At 51.1% G+C, this 10,573-nt stretch overlaps 2 protein-coding genes across 10 annotated transcripts in view; one reads left to right on the top strand and one right to left on the bottom strand.

Moving 5' to 3' along the window:
* Positions 1 to 2,089, top strand: part of IL18BP (interleukin 18 binding protein) — a 3,551-nt gene extending 1,462 nt beyond the window's left edge. Inside the window, exons 4-6 of the mRNA XM_069064703.1 lie at positions 1,262 to 1,385; positions 1,475 to 1,622; positions 1,895 to 2,089. Coding sequence (XP_068920804.1) covers positions 1,262 to 1,385; positions 1,475 to 1,622; positions 1,895 to 2,032 — 410 coding nt within the window. The 3' untranslated portion in view covers positions 2,033 to 2,089. The remainder of the gene's footprint in view (positions 1 to 1,261; positions 1,386 to 1,474; positions 1,623 to 1,894) is intronic.
* A 629-nt stretch (positions 2,090 to 2,718) lies between these two features.
* NUMA1 (nuclear mitotic apparatus protein 1) overlaps positions 2,719 to 10,573 on the bottom strand; it is a 106,231-nt gene continuing 98,376 nt past the window's right edge. For all 9 annotated transcript variants that reach the window (XM_069064686.1, XM_069064687.1, XM_069064691.1 and 6 more), the window contains 8 exons: positions 10,112 to 10,290; positions 8,447 to 8,696; positions 7,142 to 7,409; positions 5,834 to 5,970; positions 5,155 to 5,352; positions 4,538 to 4,654; positions 4,178 to 4,369; positions 2,719 to 3,808 (listed from right to left, as the gene is read on the bottom strand). In XM_069064686.1, coding sequence (XP_068920787.1) covers positions 3,797 to 3,808; positions 4,178 to 4,369; positions 4,538 to 4,654; positions 5,155 to 5,352; positions 5,834 to 5,970; positions 7,142 to 7,409; positions 8,447 to 8,696; positions 10,112 to 10,290 — 1,353 coding nt within the window. In that variant the 3' untranslated portion in view covers positions 2,719 to 3,796. The remainder of the gene's footprint in view (positions 3,809 to 4,177; positions 4,370 to 4,537; positions 4,655 to 5,154; positions 5,353 to 5,833; positions 5,971 to 7,141; positions 7,410 to 8,446; positions 8,697 to 10,111; positions 10,291 to 10,573) is intronic.

Raw genomic sequence — 10,573 nt, 5'->3', positions numbered from 1 at the left:
CCCTAGATTAGATGATCTTTAAAGACATTTTCAACTGACACTTTTAAGAACGTGTTATTTGACCCATCTTTCTCTTACCCAGAGGCACCACAGACCACCTTCATTTAGTCATTCATTTACCCAAGTTCTAAGAGTTGTGGGCATGGAAGAGACAAAGCTGAGGGTGAAGGTTGAGAGAAAAGCAAACTTGGGAGGGTCAGTATTCATAATTGGCTAACTGGGGTAAATGGATGGGGATGGAAGTAGGAAGAAAACATCTCATCCCTTGGGACACAAAGCCTTCTGGGTAGAGAGACTCTGGGAGATGCAAGAGGGAGGAAGCTAGGTAGAGCCAGTCAAGGAACAGCTCACCTGCCGTGTTAGATTTGGGATTCTATCACTGCCTGTGTACAGGTGGCCATTCTGTGAACCTCAGGTCAGACAGAAAGCCAATAGTCTAGCCAGCTACACTGGGGGAGGAGGCAGCAGAACATCATGAGAAGTGGTCCCTGATGTGGGAAGAAGGCATAGTGGAAGAAACTACCCACCGGGCCCTGAGACAAACCTCTGAGAACGGCTCCACACCGAAGACGAGCCTTGGAGAATACCCACAAGGAGGCTGAGGAAGTTGGGGGAGTCAGGAAAGGGATACAACAACCAAAAAGAGCAACAAAGGGCATTTACATGGCATTAAAAACATTCTCATTTTACCCTGGATCCTCACAACTGCCCCGTGATGGAGCACATCATCCCCATTTTACAGATGAGAAAGCTGGGGCCCCGGGAGATTAAGCGACCTGAGCCATGATCACACAGCTAAAAGACACCTTAGGTAGGATCCAAGCCCGGTGTTCTTCCCACTTCGGCCCAAGAAGGCCTGGCTGCAGGCAGGAAGTTCTTGATTCAGAGGTGGCAGAGGGCAGGATGACCTTCATTTGGGAATCAGGCTGCTGGAGACCTCCAGAGCGGTTCCAGCAGTGACAGCATAAGAAGTCACCATTTTAGGAGGGGGAGATGAGAACAAAAAAGCCGGAGGGTCTATCCTCCCCTACTCTAGCTAAGGCCTTTTCCCTCCATGGGCTTCAGTTCTCCTACCTGTAAACAGATGAGGGTGAGGAGAGAGAAGATGGATGTGTAAGCTCACTGAGGGTGGGTAGTGGGTATGTAAAAAGGCTTATTGATGTAAGACCCTCTTCCAGCGGATATTGGAGTTTGGGAGAAAAAGGGGAGGAGCTAGGCTTGGCCCTGGGACCAAGAACACTTTTGTCCCCCACCTCCTCAGATGGGACGCTGATCCTGTCCTGCAAAGGCTGTAGTCAGTTTGCTCACTCCAGCTTCCTGTACTGGCTGGGCAACCGTTCCTTCATAGAGCACCTGCCAGGCCCATTATGGGAGGACAAGACTCGGTAACAGGGGAAAAGACTTGAGGGAGGCTGGGAGGACCGGGCTGTTGTGCTCGCCCTCACCTGCCCTCACCTACCCACACCCTCTGCAGGAGGCAGCGAGAGCGTGGAGTGACCTGGCTACAGCGAGATCTTGTGCTGGAGAAGCTGAGCCCGAGGCTACAACACACCAACTTCTCCTGCGTTCTGGTGGACCCGGCCCAGGTCACTCAGCGCCACGTGTTCCTGGCCCAACTCTGGGTGAGACAATGGGAGTGGCCAGACAGATGCAGGGAAGGGGAGGAGCAGGTACACGGAAGGAGGCCCAGACTAACCAAGTCCAGATTCAGTTGGGCATTTGGGAGCAGAGGCCTAGCTTAGGGAAAGGGGCTTGCCCAGGATGCAGAAAGCAAAGGGGCAATTTCCTAGGCACCTACTAGTTTCTGCCTAGTCCTACGAAGGGCTGAATCCCTCAGAAGCACCCCCAATCCCAGGCCTTTCCTTAACCCCAGACACTTCTGTTTTCCCATCAGGAGACTGATATGACAACATCCCAAACTCCAAACCTCAGCCACCCGCCCAGCAGTCCCAGTCCCGCCACATTCCTGACAACTGTGAGCCCGGAGGAAGAATCCCAGCCAGCCACTCCAACGCCATCAGACCAGGCCTGACCAGTCCAGGCAGCAGAGATGGAACAAGGAAGCCTTTCAATAAAATGTTAATGCCAGGCCTTGTCTGGTTCTCCTCCTTGGGCCTGGGTAATCAGATTCTTCAAAAGGGCCCCAGCAGGTGTGCCAAGTGGTCTCTGGGATATGCTCCTCAGCTGGCAGACTGGGCATGGTGAGGAGGGGGGCCTGCACACCAACATCATAGGGTTTGGAGCAGCTCCTTAAGAGAGCACCCATTCATTGTGCACATGGGAAACAGGTGCCGAGAGAAGTGATTTCTCCAAAGTCACACTGACAAAAAGGAGCAGTCACAGCAGAATCCCAGGAACTCTACTTCCAAAATCCAAAAAAACTTTCTAATGAACCCTTTAAAAACTAGAGAAAGAGTCCTAGGGAATTGAAAAGGGGGCAAAGGAAGCCAGAGAGTGGGGAACCAGGCCTCACGAGGGGAGGAGCAGGATCTCAGGAACAGGTGCAGGCAACACCACACAAAGAACGATCCTGGGGTCCTTTACAACTCCTCCTCCAAGGGGGGGGCAGTCTGGTGGCCTTGTCCAGTCTTGGCAAATACCAGAGAGAGAAGCAGGGGGTGAGGGGCCCAGCCAGCACAGAGGAAAAGGGGCAATGTTGGGAATAAGCAGTCTGGACTTTTCCTCCCACCCTCTCCTCCCTCAAAGCCAGCCCAGCCCTCAGGGAGAAAAATAAGACTTTATTTACAAGTAATAACATTTAAAAAATTCAAACAGATGACCCCTGACCCTACCCCCACCCTTCTACTCCAGGTTCCACTATACCCTCCCTATTCCTTGTCTCTTTGAAATCTTTAAGGAGCAGGGAAGCAGTTAGTACCCGGAAGAAGGAAGTGTCATGATGGGCACCTCTGATTGCCCCCTGAACCACAGGGGTGGAGGATGGGAAAGGGCACACAGTTATCCAGTCTGTTTCCCCAGGTTCCATCAGCTGGGGGTGGGGTGGGCTGAGGGCCTCAGGGTCATTTTGTCTGCTGGCAAATGCCTCCTCAGGGCAGTTAAGCACTGAGGCAGGAAAGAGGCTTAGAGGTGGCAAGGGGCTACTGAAGCTTTAGTCAAGATGAAGAGAAGGACTGTGATGGGGGCTGGGGAGCCACCTTTGGGGAGAAAGGCAGAAGGGGTTTAGGTAGCAGAGATTCAGACTCTCTCCTCCCCAACTAATTCTGGGAACTTGGCTTCTCCAATGTCAGCCCCTGGAGCAACCAGAGTCATCAGAACAGGAATCACCCCTAGGAATGGAGCTAATGGTGGGCACAGGGGGACCAGGAGGTAGTCCCCCTTCTGTGACCAATGGGACTTTCCAAAACTTGTAGCTGAGAGGGGCTGAGAAAGGGAGGAAAGGGGAACTGGACAGTCTGGTCCCTGGCCACCTAGATGGTCTCAGTTTGACTCGTCTTCCATTCTCTGCTGGAGAGCTAAGGGGGATTACTGTGCTTCAAGGTAAATGGGGGAACAGATACAGGGCGATCTGGCTAGGAATCGGCCAGGCTCTGGCTCCCAGGAGGCAGCCTCCGGCTCCCCATCTGCCTCTCTGGGAAGGTGTGCTCTGTGGGACTCCAGGCGGGGGGAGTAAGAGGCAAGTATCAGTGTCTCCGGGGAGATGAGAAGTCTCCCTACACTGGGGCACTGAGAGAAGGCACTGGAGAACAGTGGGCTTGAGGCCCAGCACGTGGACCCCTAGAGAACAGGGAGCTGTCATGGAAGAGATGGGCAGAACATGCTCACAGATCCTGGGCCCTCAGTGCTTTGCCTGGAAGAGACAAGACAAGGCAGGTGAAATGTGAACAGCAACAGGACCCTTGAGCACACAGCCCATTCCCTAATCTTGGGGACTAGCATTCCTTTCCTCACAATCCTTTGGAAACCTATTGCCCTTAAGCTTCTCCAGAAGAGTAGAGGTCCTGAAATAATTTTTCCATGCATGAATCGTGTCCCCAAACCAGACCAAGATCCCCAAGATTGGACACAGGGTCAGAGCACTCCTGTCCTGGGTCAAAGGTGTCCCCAGACCATCATTATTTGCACAGGATCCATGGGGCATAGTGGGACACTTAATGCAGCTCCCTGGTCTGAGAAGGGTGGCAGGTGGGTCAGCCCCACTTCCTCTCAGGCTTCCTACCTTGCCCCTGGCCCGGGGAGAGGTGCTACTGCCAGCAGTGGTGGTGGCAATTCGGGGCGAGCGGCGGGTCCCACTTCGAGTGAGGGGAGAGGCCTTGGCTGCAGCTTTCTTAGCAGCTCCCCGAAGCAGGCTGCTCCCCAGTCTCTTGGGTGTGTTCAGAATGTTGAAGGCCAATGACTGGCGTCTGTTGGTCTGAGAAAGAAGAGGAGAAAGCTGCCTGTGATGGGGTGGGCAGGGCAGTGCCCATATTCAACTCTGTGCAAAGGTAAGAATATTGCCCCTCCACAGCCTTACCTTTGATATGAACTCAATGACCCCTCAAGGGTTCTTCTACCCCTCTCAGGGTCATCCCCCACTAACCTGCTTGTTGGAAGCAGGGGCCCCTTTCTTGTGGCCCTCAGCAGCACTCATCTTCTGACCTTCACATCTGTCCCGAGGAGTAAGGGGACGAGGGAAACAGCTGGTTGGCTTCTTGGCCTGTGTTAAGAAGAGGGAGTGTGCAGCACTTGAGCTGAGGCCTCCTGGATTCTCCTGAGGGAGCCTGGAAGGTGGCCTGGGGGCCAGCTTGAATCCTGCTCTACAGTCAGAACTCTGGGACCCCCAAGGGATGGATGGTCTGGAGCTGGGAAAAGGAGAGCAGCCACACCTGCGAGAACTCCGGATGGGGAACAGTATGGATGGTCAAATGTGGAGACAAAAAAGAAAAGGCTGATGGGATCCAGTAGGAACCCATGACAACACAAAAAGGAGTCTCTGTCCACAACGTGCCCTGGCAGAGAAAGCCCTGGGCTTCAAGTTGGGAGATGGGGGCCTTAAGCCATGTTCTACCGCCAACCTCATCTGTGAGTTTAAATTGGTCATTGTCCCCTCTGTGGAATGCAGTCTGATCAGGTGTAAAGAGGTGATGGTAATCTCAACCACAGCCCCCCACCCTATCCCACTGTGAAGATCTAAGAGTGGCACAGGGGCCCCCGTACCTCCGGGGTGCCAAGGCCTTGGTCAGGCTCAGTAGAGACACGCTTCCGGTGCTGCCGGGTAGTGACACTGGAGGGGATGCGCTGGGTAGCACTGTACTCATGGATCTGGGCTGGCTGCATGCTGGCTCGGCGAAGGGTCTCCTGGGGATCTCCAGTCTTCATCTCTTCATCTGTGATAGTGGTCAGGCTCATGGAAGGCTGAGTCAAGTATGGCACAAACATAAGGTTGGTATGAGACTAGGGAGTAGCTTGTAACAGGGTGGGCTGGGGCTTCAGGGCCCATGAATCATGGCCGTACTTAACCTAAGGAACTTAAATCTTCCCCCTCAAGGCCTCCTATCCTCCTTACCATAAGGTTTAGAAAACTGGCCTGAGAAGCCCATGGACAAGGTAAATATGATGAGCTTCTGCCACGGAAATGCCCACCTGCAGACTCGTATAAAGTGTAAGTGGGGATGGATACTCAGAGCAAGTGTAAGTAAGAGAAGTGGATATGCCATCAAGGCACAGGGGATGAGGAAGAGAGGGGGGAGACTGAGCTTCTGATCTCTGTATCCACCCTGGGGGCCACAAAGGTTCAAGTGCAGAGCTGACAAAAGTGCAAAGCCAGGCTTATGCAAGTGGCCAAGGAGAGGGGAGAGGAGCAGGCTGGGGCCCTGCCCACTGGTGCCGGCCTCACCCTGGCCTCCAAGGGGTAAGAAGTCTTCAGGTGGGGGAGGCAGACACGGTTACGCTGCTGCAGCTCCGCAATTCGGTTCCAGTCGTCCAGCTGCTCTGGCTCATCCTGGCAAGTGCCTGTGTAGAAGCTGCTTCGCCCTGTGATGGACAGGAGGGCGAGGGGGAGAGGAAGAAGAGGCAGGGCCCAGGGGACTGAACATTCTGCTTCCCTGATGAGCCCCCATTTACCCCAGAGATGATCAAATTTGGTGAGGAGATCAGAGATTCCTTTTAGCCCAAATCCCCTTCCATAAATGCTTGATCAAGATGTCTTCTTCCTTGGGTATGGGAGAGAGAGGCCCAGGGAAAGGGACTGGAGAAGCAGCCCCCAGTGCCTCCCACTGACCTGGAGAGAGGCATGGCCAAAAGACAAATGGCTCAAACTCCAGGTTCTGAGGCAAGTTTCTAAAGAAATTTGATTATTATCCTGAGTGAGTCTAGAGAGTAAGAGTGGGGCCACACATAGGAATAGGAAATGTATCCTTCCATGGGCCTCTGTCAAGTCTGCTTTGGATAATCTAAGGCTAAGGTCCTAAATTAATGCCAGGGAACAATACAAAAAGAGAATTCAGTGTAAGGAAACTAGATTTGGAGGTAGGAGACCTGGCTTCAAATTATGACTATGCCACACACTGTTAATCAATATTTATGAAACACCTACTATGTCTGCAGGCACCATGATAGGTGATGAGAATGCAAAGACAAAAAAACCAAAACCACCCCTATTCTCAAGAACCTGGGTTCTCTCCCATAGGAGACCTGCCACCCATGCCACTTCAGGCCAGTCTGGGCCTCAGTCTGCTCATCTGTAGAATGAGAGGGCTGGCCTAACTGGACACTTAGGACCCCGGGATCCACTGATCTCATGGACAGCAAACAGACCAAGGGACACATGCTTTGAAACACCAGGCTGCAGGATGATTTTTTTCAGCATCCCAATTATGAACCCCACAGACTGATTTTAAATTTACTTGGATTATTTATCTAAGGCTAAGGTCCTAAGTTAATGCCAAGGAATAATACAAAGAGAATTCACAATGTAAGGAAACTAGATTTTCTGAGAGCACACACTGGCTTGGCTAGGAGATTGATTAGAGTATGTCAAGGAGTAACACAAGACAGCTAAGAATTAAAAATATTCCAGAGTACTGTGAGTACAGCTCAGCTTACCAACGTGGGGAGTGCTGGCAGCCTAATTTGGTCTGTATTACTGGTCCCCCTGCTGACTTGTGAGCCCTCTGTAGACCACCTCTCTCTTAGGGACTCTCACCTGAAGCGGCCCCACTGGATGCTCTGGCCTGGGAGTGCCGGGCCGAGCTGCGTGTGGTAGGCCTGTAGCCAGGAAGGTTGAACAGGGCTGAGTTACCATCCTCCAGGGAACCCAGCCTGGTCCGGGACTCCCGGGAGGGGCAGTTAGCCAGAGACTGAGCTGAGGATGCAGAGCGAAGGCCGCCACGGAGGCCGCGCTGCGGGGCAGGGGCCGACTGCGTGCTGTAGAAGGATGAATTCGACTGGTCAGGTTCGTCTGTATCCAGTTTCTGAAAGACAGGATGGCTGTGTTAGTTTGTGGGAGGGGTCAGGTCAACCCAGTTCTCTACAGAGATCATTGAGCTTGGCCTTTTTGCTCCGGAGCCAACCTATCCTGATTTACCTGGCAGACTCAGAATTTATTTACTGTGAGACTATCTCACCTAGCCCTGTATGTTTACGTTCCTTTGTAAACATTCTTGTTTTTGTTCATCCCTGCAATATGTGCTAATAAAAATAATCCTCTGCATGTGTAAAGTATTTTGTGTTTATAACTTCACAGGTTCATAGACTCAGAATAGCTGGGAATAGAGGTCAGGTCTCTTGACTATCAGTTCTGCTTTCTACTAGCCCTAGATGTGCCTACGACTAAGCTTTCTGAGATCAGCAACGATACCATTTTTAAATTTTGTACTCAAAAGAGAGCTCTGCACCCAGGAGGCCTTTGCCTCATCTGAGCCAGAGAAACATGAGGCTCCTCAGTCATAGCAGGTGCTGTAAAAACAGTCAAGGGCTCAGGGTGTGCAAGGTCAGACCACAGTCTGGGGCAACAAGGACATCTCCGCCATAAAAGAGACTCTAAAAGGAGCCAGAGTCTTTCATTCATCCCATTCCTCATTAGAGACTGAATGAGGTAAACACCACACAGCACGGGGGAGAAGTCAGGAGACTTGAGCTTAGCTAACTCACCGTGTGACTCTGTGAAACACCTGACACTCTCTTTGGGCCTCACTTTCATAATATATCAAATAGAGGTAATTAATTAGCTCTGCCACTGTGAAGTGATGTGAGGATCTTAAATTTACTGTGGACCAGGCAGTCAGGATATGAAGGCAAAAGTGAGAGGAAGGGAGGGAGGGAGGGAAAGAACTAAGTATTTCTAGAACACCTACTACATGCCAGGCAGGCATGGTGCCATGTGCTATGTAAGTATCATCTCATTTTATCTTAAGGAATTTATACTCTAACAGAAGTGATGAGCAAGTCCTCAGATGAGCACTCACCTAAGGCACCCCCCATTTCCCCTACTCCCCACCTTCAGTCTCACCCTGGACAGCATTGTAATATCAATTATCTGTGTGGTTCGCCTTCGGGCTGAGCGGGTCTTGGGACCAGAATCCAATGTGATATCACCCAAGGAGTCCAGGCTGCTTTCTAAGGGGGCCTGTCCTCGGTCAGGGATTGGCGTGAAGTACAGGCTCTCCAGGGACTCCACCTTGGGAGGCAGGTGCTGAGAGATGGGGGAGGCTGGATCCCCAGGGAGGCTGGTGCCATCGGGCTGGGCTCGGGATGATTTTCTGTGGAGGCAAAACCCATTATTAGATCCTTGGGGCTGCAAGGCATTTTGGAGGTTATCAATTCAATCTCTTTATGTCTGGGCAGCACTGTAACCATTTTCCTTTCTGCTGGGTCTAACACCTAAGATGTGCAGCCAAATGTGCAATTCTGCCAACTGCTGGGTCTGTGCTTTCTTTGAGGCAAGTAATGACAGATGTAAATGAACTAAAGTTGCATTCTGTTCTGTTTCAAATTTGTAAACCTGGAATCTTGAAATGACAGAATAAGCTCTGTTAAGGGAGGGGCCTACTCTTTCCCCACAATAGGTCTTCTATTCTCCTGCCTTTGCAAATATTATTTGATTTTTGAAACCACCTCTCAGTGAACAGATTACTGTCAATACTCCATAGATAACTATACATCTGCCAACCAGACTACTCACATCCCCAACAAGTGCCACCCTATCCCTGGAATGTCTTTCTTACCTATAGCATCTTTACCTGTTGAAAGTCTACCCATCATTTAAGATTCAGCTTCGAGTGCTATCTCTTTTTACACAAATATTCACACAAGCAGTATTCCTAATAACAAGCAAATTAGAGGAATGACTGAATTGTGCTATGTGAATGAAATGGACTATTAGTGGGTAACAAGAATGACGTGTATGAATTCAAAGAATATAAGCCTTCAATGAAGTGATACAGAACGAAGGAAAGTATATCCCAAAGAATAACACATCACTTTAACAACTACAGAAAGACAACATAAAATGACAAGAAAACTCAGATCAAGCACTTGAGATGATGAAGTCAACAATAAAGCTTCTATGTGCCCTTTTCTTTAAGGAATTGCAGACTACTAAAGCAGTGACCCTCAACTGAAAGAACATATGAAGTCATTTGAAAAACTGGAAAGCACTGTATCCATAATGATCAAACCGAATGTGTGCCAAAAATCTCTCTTCCCACCTCTCTTCCTGCCCCACTGACTCAACAGCTCAGGCTCCTGCAGGCTCACGGCCCTGAAGTCACCTCTGCCTCTCCCCTCCCCCTCATCTCCAGCAGGGGGCAGGCAAGTCCTGCCAATTCTACGTCCAGAACCTTTCTGGTGTCTGTGCAAATCCTTCCAGTGAGGTCCTATTTGGCCCTACCTGCTCTCCCTGCCTCTGGTCTTTCTGCCTCCTCCCACCTTGACCCGTTGCTCAGCTATGATCGTGTTCCTCCTGTACCCAAAAGCCTGCAGCAGCTCCCTAGTGCCCACTGCAGTGCAAACTCTTGACTTGCATACCACTCTACCATGTGTATTCTGCCCTTGGAACATCATCTCAGGTGGGAGGGAGAGGAGCCAGGCCTCATTAAATCTTGGGGTCCAGCCACAGGACAGATCTCCCACTCAAAAGCTGGACTGAGGCAAACATGTCGCTAAGGTAACAAACCGGGTACGGTGAGCTGCTGATCTCGTAGATGTCAATGGAGTCCCTTCTTCACTGCTCAGTTCTAAGCTGTCAGTGCTCAGGTCCAGCTGGGGCTGTGCCCGGGGTTCTCGACTCTTCAATGCATCTGTTGCCACTTGAAACTTTCCAAGGTCTCGGAGCTGCTGATCTGCATGGGCAAGCTGGCAGAGAGGAGAGAGGGAGGAAAGAGAGAGGAGGGGGGGGGGGAAGAGAGAGAGACAGAGAGACAGAGAGAGGAGAGAGAGGAAGGGGGAGAGATAAAGAGAGAAAGAGAGAGTGTGCAGGGAGAAGAAGGAGAGAAAGGGGGAGGAGGAGAGAGATGGAGAAAGATGGGGGCAGGGAGAGAGAGACAGAGAGAGACAGAGAGAGAGAGAGACAGAGAGACAGAGAGACAGAGAGAGAGAGAGAGAGAGAGAGAGACAGAGAGAGAGACAGAGAGAGAGA

The sequence above is a fragment of the Petaurus breviceps genome, unplaced genomic scaffold (genome assembly GCF_028583685.1).
Source record: "Petaurus breviceps papuanus isolate PSGF00001 unplaced genomic scaffold, PetGlider_PUasm1.0 90639, whole genome shotgun sequence".
Lineage (NCBI taxonomy): Eukaryota > Metazoa > Chordata > Mammalia > Diprotodontia > Petauridae > Petaurus > Petaurus breviceps.
Note: the sequence above shows the minus strand (reverse complement) of the source record. Positions and strands in the feature narration are given on the sequence as shown.